This window comes from Diadema antillarum, unplaced genomic scaffold (genome assembly GCF_040938485.1).
Source record: "Diadema antillarum isolate AM-2024a unplaced genomic scaffold, OU_Dant_1.0 scf00000060, whole genome shotgun sequence".
Lineage (NCBI taxonomy): Eukaryota > Metazoa > Echinodermata > Echinoidea > Diadematoida > Diadematidae > Diadema > Diadema antillarum.
In genome coordinates, this window is record NW_027270949.1 from 2136534 (window position 1) to 2150732 (window position 14199).

Here is a 14199-nt window from a genome sequence, read left to right on the forward strand (position 1 = left end):
ATGGGGTTTTTCGGATTCTCAATCGTCTACGCTCTACGCGTGACGGTAAGCATAGGCGTTCCCGCCATGATCAACTCCACCTACTCATCGGAGAGCGACCCCAACGGTACGGGGGAGTACTGTCAAGCCTCGGATGCAAATTCAAGCAGTTGTAATGAGGTAAGTCTTTAAAGGGGATGGCTAGTAACCGATCAGTGGGAATCAGTGGGAATGCTGAGGGATGATTGTTCCAATCCTTGTAGGATTCATTTAAGAGTACATTATATATCTACTGTTGTGTGAAAATCATTTGCTTCAGAACGGTCTCATATTCAAGTAATGTGCAGATTAATGCCCCGTCACTGACCAGGGACGCTTACCTGGAAACATTAAACTGCACATTACTTGAATATGAGACCATTCTGAAGCAAATAATTTTCACACAAGAATAGATATATAATGTACTCTTAAATGAATCCCACAAGGATTGGAACAATCATCCCTCAGCATTCCCACTGATTCCCACTGATCAGTTACTAGCCATCCCCTTTAACCATGGACCTACTACACATATGGACCATGTACAGAGGTCTTTCTTTGATTCAATGTTCACCACCGCCACCTGATTATGTGCATCTTAATGAGTACATTCAGACGTTTGGACAATAGGCGTTTTCACATCAGCCCGATAAAAATACAAGCTCGAGATATTTTCCTATTTCCCAAGTCAGAAAATAGCGCGCTATTTCGAAACATCGGGCTGATGTGAAAACGCCTAATGACGATTGTGTAATCGCGCATCATCACTGACAAAAGAACCCGGTTTCCCACATTTCAGTCATATTTGGCTGAGGTGCCTTTTCAGACTCAACTGCCTTTGAATAAACACTAATGATGGGGAGCACCAAACCTGAAACAAAGACAAATTTTGCGTCACAAAATTGGTAATTACTGAAGCGGCCACTTGCGACCATGCATGGCATGTAACATCCCTGAATGGCAAGACAAGCATGTCGTCTTCTGTCACTGCCCACGTTTACTCTGAAACAATGTGGGACAAATGGGGGAAAATAGATGATAAATCACAGTCAATCTGCTTAATTAGTTGCTTTTTCTTGTAAAGTACTTGCATTTCGCAAAAGAAATTGCTTTAGCGATGATTTCGCAATATACACAACAACTGCACATGCATTTTTCTTGATTTAAGAGAGTTATTAGCTTCTGCGCATGTAGTTTTTAGATTTCTCAAAGCACCGTCTTGTTTTTATCCAGGCTGGCTGTCGGTGGACAACACTGGATCAAAGCAGGAGAGCATGTTCAAAAATGTTTTTGTGACGCTTTTGACAGAAACAGGTGCTCTAATTAATTAACGAGCGATGAATGTCCATGATTGTGTTGTAGGTCCATGCTTTAACGTTCTGCCAGGTGGTGTCAGGTTCCCCCTGTAGTACTATTAACTGACTTTCTAGAGAGACTGAGCCTTATACAAACGAAAACATACGAGTGAAAAGAAAGAAAGAAAGAAAAAGGAAATGACGGGTGCGGTAAAGTTCATGCATGGTATTCATTTGAATCCACTCATGTTACATGTTACATCTGAAGAATTTTAGGATGATTTTAAGATCTCTATAAAGAAATGATTTAACATGGCATTCCACGTAAAACCAACACAGAGCAATGAAGCTGGTATTCCATGCTTTTTATGATATCTTTCCAAATCATTGTCATGAATTGTATTACAGCAAAGAAGAGGTAGGAAGAATAGCTCATAGTATTTTCATGAGCAAGATTTTTTTTTTTTGTTTATGACTCTAAACATCTTCAAACTTCACAGTTTAATATAATTTCAGATCGACATAATCATCTAGCACGTTTTAACAGATTAATATTCATCTTAACACTTCAACAATAGAGGTGGAAGTATGAAGTTTTTCTCTAGCTGTAAGGCTGTAGGGCTCTGGGCCATTCTGGCGTTCGATCAAATTCCCGACGCAGGCAGCTACTTGATGCGACAATGATTATAATGGGGGGGGGGGGGGGGTGCCATTTTACTTTTTGTACGCTGGGTCTTCTAAAAAACCAAAACAACTAAAGCAACGTTGCAACACTACACAGGGAGAGGAGAACGGCCAACGCATTCGTCTTAACGTCCGCGTCTAACATCTAAAGCTCCCTATTTACTCCATGCATCTATTTTTCTCGTATCAGGACACAGGGAAATATGAGTGGGACAGCAGCACTCAGGAGCTCATCCTCGCCGGATTCTTCTACGGCTATCTTTTCACCCAGCTCCCCGGGGGCTGGATGGCCGACAAGTTCGGCGGCAAGTACCTCTTTGCCTTCGGGGTCTTGTGCACCTGTCTCTGCTCGTTGGCCTTCCCGTTTCTTGCCCGGGTGGGCGTGGCCGCCGTCTTTGCCTCACGAGTAATCAGTGGACTTGGCGAGGTGGGCGTGGTCACTCATGTGCCCTTGATTTCTTTGTTATTTCAAAGTAATGATCTGCGCGTCTTACTAGTACTTTGCCCCGTTTATTGTTCTGTTTATTTTCATTTCGTACATTCTGTACGTTGTATACCTTTCTCATCGTTTTACTCCTGTCTGTTTGTCTGCCTGTTAGTCTATTTGTCTGTCATTTTCTTATTTCTTTTCATTAACTTCATACCCATGCATTGAACGCATGATTAGTCCCGATTTTCATGTTTCAAGCACTGCTGTTCTCGTTCCCAATTTCAAGTTTCTTTAATTCACCAAAGCAAGGAACATATTAAAAACAATTACATACAGGTGTATATCAATATTCGGATATGATTACAAACATATCAGTAAGACAGTGTAAAGGAACAAAAATACATAAATAGATTGACAATTACACGTACATAGGTTAACAGTTATGCTAAGGTAGGTAGCAGCCAGAAAGGAGATGTCCCTTATTTATAGCTGACCTAGAATAATTCATTCAGTTTCAATTATACGGTATGCTCATAAAGTTGAATGAAACCCAAATATACACAGGGAATGATTGCATACAACAATTATTAGGAAACACATTAGCGAAATTCGATGAGAAGACTACTACAGTTCGTGACGTCACGGATGCATGTCAAGGATATAAAGGAAATATAGAGAGAATTTCACAAAATTTCATTCTTTTTGATACAAAGTGCAAATTCCCTTGACTTGTGACTGACATTATTTTAAAGATATAATTTCCATTGCTAGAAGTTAAGTCTATAAAGTAAAAGATACCTTGAATTTTCTTTATTTCTTTTGCCATACATGACGTCACAAAGTACTGCAGTTCTCTCATGCAGCAATGGCTGCATCAAAACTTTAAACAAGTCGTAACTTTGGAGTCATATGAATTTTATTCCAATAAATCATATATTTTTCCTCAATAATCCTAGACATAACCATCTCATACATCTTGAATTTGGAGTTTTCGAAGTACCACTCTATCTTTTTACAATTATGCCTGGCCTCTCTCACAAACTGGTAAGTTTGCAAACAAAGAGCACAGTACACCTGGGACCAGATTCATAAAACTTTTTGTCAATAACAAGTTACGATAGTTGTTATAAGCCACTGAAATCCTTGTTTCTGATTGGCAGAGAGCAAATTTGTCATATCAATGTGGCGGTTGTTACTGAGAATTATGACAAACTTAATGAAACGGGACCCTGGGGGTGCACGCACAATGTACATTTGAAGAGTTTGTTTGCAAAAACCGATAAGTCCATTTTTGAAGATTTTGAAGGTAGATCTCTGTCATAAAGTACAAAATAATACCTTTTAAATGACATATTGGTCACTACAAATAAAGGTACAATTTCGAAGTTATGGTCTAAAGAAGCAAAACATTTTTTATAAGTCTCTTTATTTTTCTTGACCTTTAATCGCAAAGATCTCCATTTGGCATATATGGCCTTATCGGTTTTTGCAAACAAACCCTTCATTTGCAAAGTATTCACTCTACCACAATGTGCCTTTGTTATGCCCTTATTGCTCTCATAGGGGATGACGTTTGCAGCCATGTACAGCATGTTTGCCATGTGGATCCCCAGCAAAGAAAGATCACGACTACCTGTTTACACATTCTCAGGTATTCAATGTAATACGCCAAAAGCTCTCTGTTCAAAAGACACACACAATGTGTGTATGTAGGATGTACATGACGCTGTACCTATGTGTTAATATCGATATCTGTTTTACAGTAAATTTACCCTAGCAGGTATCTATATATAGGGGCACCTAATACCTCCTTGATCTACTTTCTCATATTAACGCAATCGCACGTAAACAAACATAGGAAATAATGTGTATTTCGTGTATAAACAGATTGAAAGATCGATATGCAGAGGGAATAGGAGTGGATGTGTGGGCAAGTGCCTGTACGTGTTTGACACATAAGATCATTTTTATCATGGTAGACGTTGTCTATTATAGAATAATAACCAACCATAAATCTCGCTTCATGTCATTGAAAAAAAAAGCGACTATTTGTGATGAAAAAATAAAAATCAGTCTTCTGCGGTAAGAGCAACTATTGTTTGCCCCTATGACTCAGCTAACAACATAAAAGATGTTAAGCAACAGCCAATCAGGAAGCTGGATTCTTCTTGCTACAATGACACTATGGCCATTCCCCCAAGAGCTGCTATCATCAAGTTTTTGTTTGTTTACTTGTTTGTTTGTTTGTGTGTGCGTGTGTGTGTGTGTGTGAGTGTGTGTGTGTGTGTTTGTGTGTTTTAAATTGAATCCTGGTGTCTATAAACTATCGATATTTCATTGACTCACTTATCCCTTCCACTGTCAACTTAATCAAATATCTCAATTTCTTCATTGTTACTGCTCCCCCTTGACTCCCATCCTCCCAACCAATCGAAACCACATCGCCATGCCAATCATTTTGTTGTTGTTTTTGTTGTTATTTTCCATTTTTTCCCCAGGATCTTGTTTGGGTAATATTCTAGGTCAGGCTGTTTCTGGTTCGCTTGCAAACTCTGACATCCTGGGCGGCTGGCCTGCTCCGTTCTTTCTCTTCGGTAACGTTCGCCAAATGATGGTCGGTGAAAACCCTCCGCCCCCCTAAAGGAAGAAGAAAAATGATACTAATAATTAAAAATAGAATATCCCCACCAAAAACAACAATAAACACACACACACACACAAAACAAAAACCAACAAAGGAAACGAATAAAAAACTAATCTCTAAAAAATCCAGTGAAAATTTTTACTCTTGAACGAGTGAATTTTGAAAAGAGTAAATCTAAAGTGAAATTGGAGTGAATTTTGAGTGAAAATGTTTATTTTCACTAATTTTGGAGTGACGTCAGTGATTTCTCCAAAATCTTGGAGTTATCCCTGAGTTCACTTTAAAATAAATAAAAAAGAAAATATTCACTCAAAACTCACTCCGATTTCACTCTAAATTCACTCTTTTCTGTTATTCACTCTTTCAAAAGTGAACATTTCACTCGATGTTTTTAGAGAGTTAAAAAAAAAAAAAACTTCATTGGTATAAAAGAGAATGTGCCTGAAACATATATTTAAGTTTTCATCCTATCCTAACGTTTAACTCTTTATGTGCCTTGGTGGAAACCTCCAATGTGTCACATTATTCTGAGACACCAACGTATTCATGCGTTGAGAAAACATTCGGTTTTTCAAATCTATATAACTTTTACCGGTTTCTGTTAAATTGTAGACAAAGTGAGCAAAGTTAAAGAGAGAAAATGCCAAGCTTTGCATTAATGTTAATCTTATGTCAAATCTATAATTGCTTTTCTTTCGGAAGCCCAGTGGCTACATTACTGTCAATGTATCACTTTTGCACACAAAGCAGTGACATCAACTTAGAGTTTGTTCGCAAGTCCACTAGGAAACACTGCTTGTTAGTCAGTCACCACATAAAATGCAAGCTATGGTGCTATAGACGAGGGGAACGGAATCGCGAGGAACGCTTTCATTGTACTGAGGCATTTGCCGATTTATTGAACGGTTTGGGCAGGTTTGTGCGTTTGAGCAGAATATGCGAAGTTGGCACCCCGTCGACTGAGTCTGTCGTGCGAACGTGGCACATAAAGAGTTAAGAGCTTCTGATAAACGCATTCTCTATTGTTATTGTTTACGTAATGCGCGCCTGCTAATAGCAACACTTTTTTTCAATCACTGAAATCATCGAAATCACTCGCGTAAATAAAAGCAGAAACGTGCATACATGATATTTCGCTCAGGGAAGTTGTTAAAAATTGTCGAAATGTTAGCGCATGAATGGTTGCTTGTTTCAACGTTAAAAGTAGAATATAACTTTTCCTATCTTCACAGGAACTCTGGGCTTGATTTGGTTCTGCGTATGGCTGTGCCTCGCTTTTGATTCCCCGGCGGAGCACCCGCGAATCTCGACGGAAGAACGAAAGTATATCGAGTCTGGGATAAGCGTAAAACCGCGGGTACGTATATCGTTGAGTAGCTATAACCCCCCTACCTCTGGCAAAAAGAATGTCAGAAAAATAGAAAGGAAATGAATGAAAAATATACAAAATCGACCCAACAAGTATTCTATATTGGCTTTGGGATCACCGCATTCGGGGCGCTTTTTCGGACTCTTTTCTTCTGGCGAGGAAGGACCATGGGCCAAAGGAGATGAACGTGACAAAGAGTAGTTATAAACTCCCCACACTTCTGGTAAAAAAGAATGTCAGAAAAAAAAACAAAAGAAAACGAGTGAAAAAAACCCCCAGACAAAATCGACCCAACAGGTGTTAGACAGGTAATGCCAGCGAGGCAGAAAGGCTATTATGTTATTTTATTTTTATATTAATTGATTTGTTACAACATCAAAAGGAATAAAATTGAAAATTTTGATTATTTTTTATTGTTATTTGAATAGTACATCACCATTATTGTTGATAACATAGTCATTATTTTGATTTTCATTATCATATTTTTGATACCAAAGATAAAAGAAAGTCACACAGATTGATTATTATGTTCTTTATGCTAATTGTATTCACAGTCGAAATCGAAAGAAGTGCCGTGGGGAAAGATCCTAACCTCAATGCCTGTATGGGCCATCGTTGTAGCACACCTGACTGCTTGCTGGTGCTACTTTACGCTCCTAACTAATTTACCCATCTACATGAACAATGTACTCCGGCTGGATCTCACCACAGTAAGATTTGGGTTTTTGTAACGTCTCAGACAATACACAGCCGTATCGAAACACTATTACAGATATACCTCTTAAAGGACAAGTTCACCCTCATAGACATGTGGATTGAGTGAATGCAACAATATTAGTAGAACACATCAGTGATAGTTTGAGAAAAATCCGACAATCCGTTCAAAAGTTATGAATTTTTTAAGTATCTGCGCAATTACTGCTGGATGAGAAGACTACTACAGTGTGTGATGACACATGCGTACAACAATATAAGGAAAATAAAAAGAGAATTTCACAAAACTTGACTTTTTGAATAAAGTGCACATTTCTTCGACATGTTACTGACTTATGTTGGGGATAATATTATTTCCCCTGACATCTGAAAGAAAGAAGTCGAGTGTTCTTTTATTATGTGAGAAAAGTGAGAATATCTTGAATTTTCTTTATACTTTCTTTATATAGTTGTACTCATATGACATCACAAGCTATAGTAGTCTTCTCATCCAGCCGTGACTAAGCAAAAACTTCAAAAATCCATAACTTTTGAACGGATTGTCCGATTTTCCTCAAACTCTCATCGATGTGTTCTACTAAAATTGCTGCATTCACTCAACCCACATGTCTATGAAGGTGAACTTGTCCTTTAAAGACAGCCAATCCCTTTTGCATGCAATTTTTCTAAAAACTGGTGAGAACAATTAGGTATTGAAGAAAACATTGGAAACCTCCTGTAAATTTTGAACTCTGGAGGGTCTTTATTTGTTTAGTTAAATTGACCGTTAAGATTTGAATAATTTTTTGCTACCATACGAAAAAATTTCAAATCTTAACTATACTCGTCTAGTTTTACAGATCTGTGTGATGCACTTAGTTGCACATGTACAGTGGCGGATCCAGGAACTCTGTAAAGGGGGGGGGGGGGGTGCGTAATAATAGTTCTGGTACCAGTTCCGGGTTTCATTTCATTTTTTCTTTTTATTTCTTTTGTTTTTAACGAAAAATAAAGGAGGGGGGGGGGGGGGCGTGCGCCGGTTGCACCCCCCTCTGGAGCCGCCACTGCATGTAAATCATGTAAGTGGTGTGTTATTTGCCATCGATAACAAAGTAAGAGAAGCTAGTGAATTCTTCTTTTCTGAAAGTATAAGTATCATAATTATCACAACCACAGGAGGATTAATGTATGCAAATGTGCCTAGTACATAGATTACGTTACGGTGAGCAATGGTGGGCCAACAATCTTCAAATCTGACAGAAATGTTATGGCTTTACAATAGTCTTGTCATTCCGGTGGACATTATCATGTTCTGCACTATTTGGGAAGGAATGCAAAAGGGAAGGCCTATCTTTAACATGTTTAATAGGCATTATGTCATGAATATGCATTTGTACAAAGTGGGTGTGGCCTGTTGGGCCAACTTTGGAGGAGAGGCTGGATCGAGACTGGGACAATGTCGCTGGAGGCGAGGGAAGAATGAAGTTTTCTTGTTACTTGAAGTTTGACGGTGGCGATTTGTTTTGCTGTCAGAATGTGTGACATGTTGTTGGGCCATCAGTATTTCCATCCCTCCCGTAATACAAGACCAAACGAACGTCCAAAACTACACTCTTTCAATTTCGGTTTAGTTATCCCCCCCCCCCCCCAATACTCAGATAAAAAAAAAGATAGACTTCACGAGTTAAAACAGTAGTTGTAAAGTAGTAAGCATAGGCTTCGCAGCGAGACACATTCCAGATCTACAGTAGGCCTACTCTCTAAAAAAAATCGAGTGAAAATTTTCACTCTAAAAAGAGTGAATACAAAAAAGAGTGAATTTCGAGTGAAATTGGAGTGAATTTTGAGTGAAAATGCTCATTTTCACTCATTTTGGAATGACGTCAGGGATCACTCGAAGATTTTGGAGTGATCCCTGACGTCACTCCAAAATGAGTGAAAATGAGCATTTTCACTCAAAATTCACTCCAATTTCACTCGAAATTCACTCTTTTTTGTATTCACTCTTTTTAGAGTGAAAATTTTCACTCGATTTTTTTTAGAGAGTATGATGTCAAAATCATATCATGCCTGCCTGTGATATGAATATGTGTATGGAGGGGGGGGGGGGGGGTTGGAATAAGGATGGTGTGATAAGACGAAAAAGTAGTTTTCAATATGTCTTCGAATGACATAATATGGGGCATAATAGCATTTATCATTCCACATTTGCTGCTGTTTCTACGCAACTACACCCATACATGCATACTCAGACACACAAACACATTCACGTGCGGCATGTGTCTACTTTTTTGCATATTGTACCTAACATCTATTAGACGAATGTCAAATTCTGCCGATTTCAGTACCCTGATACGATCATAGTTTACATGATGTTTATAACCATATTTTTCTGTGCCTCCCTTGTTGTGACCCAAGACAGGAATATTTTCCGCAGTGCCCTATGCCTTCCAATGGCTGTCTATGCTACTGATTGGGATTCCTGCAGATCGACTTATCAACGGTGGCGCCTTACCCAGGACTACAGTTAGGAAGTTATTGGTAGTAACAGGTGATACCAGCCCCTCTCCCGCCTAGTATAGTCTGCATGAGGCTGATGTAATATAGTTAATAATACGTGATCTTATTTGCCTAATCATCTGAATTACGGCTATATTTAACAACAGCCAAAAACGAACAAAAACTCAACTTGTATAATTATTCAGTATACAAAATAATTAAGTGTATTATTGGAGGTGCCAATATTTTCTACTTAGTGAAATTATCACAAGAAATAAATAATGATTCAGGTTTGTAGTCATTTTACGTGTTATGTCTTTACAGTAAAAAGACCAAAGAGAGAGAGAAAGAGAGAGAGAGAGAAAAAAACCACCCCCAAACAAAATGGACATACAAATGAGCGTGCAGGCTGTTATACCGGAGAGGTCAAATTCCACCTCCCCAGAATGTGCACGTTTTTTAAATTGTACAGATGATATACGTTCCTCTGTAAATACTCTCTGTCCTTTTTGCATTTCATCTTCTTGTTTTGGATTTAAAATATGACGAGGTGAATGAATGCAGGAATATAATCCTTATATACTATGTATATATATATATATATATATATATATATGCCTACATATGAAGAGTTTGTTCGGAAAAAGTCCATTTTTGAAGTTATGGTCAATAGAAGCAAAAATGTTCTTATTATTCTTTATTTTTCTTGAGCTTTAATCGCAAATATCTCCATTTGGCAAATATAGACTTATCGGTTTTTGCGAACAAACTCTTTATATAATATATATTATTAATGTGTAGTATTGAATTTTATTTATTTATTTACTTATTTATTTATTTATTTATTCATTCATTTATTTATTTATTTATTTATTCATTCATTTATTTATTTATTTTTTGTTCCAGGTCACCTAGGGTTCGGAATCACCAATGCACTGGTTGGTGTGTCTGGATGCAACAGCGCCCTCTCTGTCGTGTTTCTGTCACTCGGTCTGCTGTTTGCCGGTGTGACTTTTGGCGGCTACCTGACCAACACCCTTGACCTCGCCCCGGCGTACTCGGGCAGCATCGGTGGTCTCGTACAGACCGCGGGTCCAGTATCGGGCATCCTCGGACCCTACGCTGTGGGTGTGCTCACTGTAGACCAGGTAGGCCTACTTCAGCAAAGTCATCGCTATCTTTGTGCCAGTAACTACTTTAGATGATGATGTTATATCGATATTGATAGTTATTATCGTAACATCAATGTTAGTGTGGTTTCTGTGATTGTATAATATTGTGTTATTGTTATATTGTATTTTGAAACCCTGACGAAGGTGGTCTCCAGGACCTGGTGATAACCCTACTAGAAGGAACACAGTGTCTCACAGTGTGTTCACAGTGTGTAACAAAGTTTTCACATAGTCGACTATGTGAAACCGCTCGAATTTAACAGTGTGAAAATGTTTTCACACTGTGGTGTGGTTTTCACAGAGTGTTCACATAGTAATACTTTGTTTCACACTGTGAATTGATGACTCACATTGTGTTCACACTGTTAAAACGCTCGAATTTAATAGTGTGAAGAGAATTCATATTGTGTTCACACTGTGGTTTCCCACACTGTGGGACACTGTGTTCTCTCCAGCAGGGAACGGGAATTAAACCCAATTATTACGCGTAGATTGAATGAGTGCAAAATTATTAATAGAAAACAACTGTAAAATTTGAGGAAATGAGGTAAATGAGGATACTCTTCGTTAAAAAAATATAATTTCTTAAAGTTTTACATTTGGTGCCGTCATCAATGGATGAGGAACGCGAGTGTAACAGTGTGTTCTGTCACTGCACGATATGAATACGATAAGGAGATTGCAGCGTATTTATACTTTTATTGCATAGTGAAATAACGCTTCACCTTTACCTCTTTCGTAACCCAGAAGGAATGATGATATGATAATGAAAATGTTTAAACAAGTCGAGGGAATCTGTACTTTTAAAAAGAAGTTAATCTTTAATATTCCTTATGATGATTTTTCGTACAGCGTTGTTGGTTGTCCGATTTTCCTCGAATTTCGCTGATGCGTTGTAGTATTTATATTGCTGCATTTACTCAATCCACACATAATATTTTGGTATCAACCCTCTTCAAGAAATAATAAAAAAAAACCCCGACATGGATTAAACAAAGAAATTCGTAAATTACATCCTCTATACACTTTACCTATATTACGTCTCCCTCTTCTCTCTCTCTCTCTATATATAATACTATAATGTATGTAAAAAACATTGTAATATATGTGACCCTGCACCACAAGACAAACAAAAAGTCGCCAGACATAGATTTTTAGTTAAGGACAGATTCTGAAAGAGCAGACTCTAAGCTTTAAAATGATGAATATCTCAATTCAAATGGAATCTCATAACCTATATAAATTTTGGAAACAAAGTACACACTCTGGAAAGTGTGAACTGAGAAAAGAGGCTCTGAAGTACAGGGTCTATTCAAGTGCTAAATATTTACTAAGACGTGCTACCTGTGCCAGGAATTTGACAAAAACATGATGCTGACCATCGTAGCACCAACAATTAAGGGATTATCAGATTTCAAGCTGTAATTGAGCATGGTCTAGTACCACATTCTGACCATGATGAATGCCAACTTTCAGAGAAGTAGCATTATCCTTTTTATTAGAGTTGAAAGTGAAGAGAGTGCAAAGGATTTTCAAGAAATAAAAGGGGCCTCTAAGAAAACCTGATCCCAATACTCTACAAAAAAGAGGTTGTAGAAAAATTGCTGAAAACTCACTTTCCCATTCCATTTATGATCCCAAACTCGAGAATGTAAAAGAAAGAAAAAAACTATTTCAGAAAATATGGAAAACTAAAAGTTGACTCGGTTGACCCATTTCACCTTTTTTGAGTCCTCCCGTAAAATCAAGGGGTGCGACTTTTTGTTTGTTTTGTGATGCACGGTCAAATATATATCAATATATCTATCTATCTATCTATATATAACATACATGTTATACATACACACACACACACACACACACACACACATATATATATATATATATATATATATATATATCATATCATATTCTTCTTGGAATTTCCAACGTGTTGGGTTTTGAATGTGATAATTATAAGAAGAATGAGTCTCAAATACGCCATCTGTAGATCGAATATGAAAGGTTTTATTCATGTAATTTGTTTACGCGCAGAGCATTGTTATCATGGTTGTGATGTTATGTTGTTATGATTCATATTTGCAAAAACTTATAATTGTCCTAGTATAAACTACTCTGACGAAGGTCCGTGGCGAGTTGAAAATTTTGTGAATAAAAACCTTCTTGTTGGATCTACGATGGCGTATTTTAGACTTATTCTTCTTATCATTATATATATCATATGTTATATATATTTACTTGTTATCGTACAGAAGCAACAAAAAAAAAAGCGTTCATACGGTTCTATACTTTATTGTAATTGACATTGGGAGAAAGCATATATCCACTTATCGATGAATGAGGATTCTCCTCAAAATTTTCAATCGCCCTAATAACTATTATCGTAGGTAATAATATACCTTGCCATCAAAAATACGCAAATCCTGACGATGCGAGTTCTCCCCTGGAAATTCGTTTAAGGAAAATCGTTTAATGCGTTCAAAGTTTCGGTGATGCCATCGTTGGACAAGAAATGTACATTTTGTGACGACACTGCAGACAACGATGTAAAGAAAGTAAATCAAACGTATTCTCAAATTTCTATAGCATAGCGAGAGCACTTGATTTAACTCTGTCTGAAAAGGTAGGGAATAATTTTACCCCTGACGTATCGGTAGCAAGTCAGAGGAACGTATACTGTTTCATTAAAAAAAAAAATCATTTTTTTTTTGTTAAAATTCTCTTTATATCGTTGTCAACATTGGTCAAGCAGTGACATCACGAGTCATTCCAGTGTTTTCATCCAGCGGTGGCGGCACTGGCCTTGAAAAAACAAACAAACAAACAATCTCCTGTATCCACATTTTGAACTATTTGTGCAAAATCTCTCAAATGTCATTATAATGTGTTCCATTGAAATTGCTATTAATTAGAATTAGGTTTCAGTCCCTTTAGAATCTACATTTACTTATGCACTGTTATTTTCTTTATTCTCTTTCTTTTCATCATCCTCTTCCCCAAGAACGACTTGTTAGGATGGAAAAAGGTATTTTATATTGGCTTTGGGATCACTGCATTCGGGGCGCTTTTCTTCGCACTATTTTCTTCTGGCGAGGAGCAACCGTGGGCCAACGAAGACGAATGTGACGAAGATTAACAAGAAGACCAGGATATGAAGTTAAGCTACAGGGCCGTCGGAGCGTTTTCAAAAGTGTGAGGGCTAACTTCCGGGTTTCATGAGCTAACAAGAAAAAAAAAAGGGGGGTCCTCAGTTCATTTCTCCCCTTCCACTTCCGGGTCTCTTCAGCTGACAAGCAAAACAACAACAACAACAACAACAACAACAACAACAACAACAACAACAACAACAACAAAAAAAAAAAAACAGGCTTTCACGGGAAAAGCATAACCTTATA

The 14199-nt window shown here is 37.7% G+C and overlaps 1 protein-coding gene across 1 annotated transcript; it reads left to right on the plus strand.

The window, feature by feature from the left end:
• LOC139716021 (sialin-like) lies at nt 1-13940 on the plus strand. Its single transcript, XM_071627577.1, has 9 exons — nt 1-159; nt 2188-2424; nt 3991-4078; nt 4926-5021; nt 6304-6428; nt 6995-7150; nt 9552-9684; nt 10539-10780; nt 13806-13940. Exons 1-9 carry the CDS (start codon nt 1-3, stop codon nt 13938-13940), a joined length of 1371 nt encoding a protein of 456 aa, XP_071483678.1.
• Nucleotides 13941-14199: the final 259 nt, after the last annotated feature.

Excerpts from the sequence above, each read along its gene's own strand:
- LOC139716021 (XM_071627577.1), top strand. The coding sequence starts at position 1 with ATGGGGTTTTTCGGATTCTCAATCGTCTACGCTCTACGCGTGACGGTA. Across the intron at positions 4,079-4,925 it reads ACCTGTTTACACATTCTCAG|GATCTTGTTTGGGTAATATT; the intron begins GTATTCAATGTA and ends TTTTTTCCCCAG. Across the intron at positions 9,685-10,538 it reads GAAGTTATTGGTAGTAACAG|GTCACCTAGGGTTCGGAATC; the intron begins GTGATACCAGCC and ends TTTTTGTTCCAG.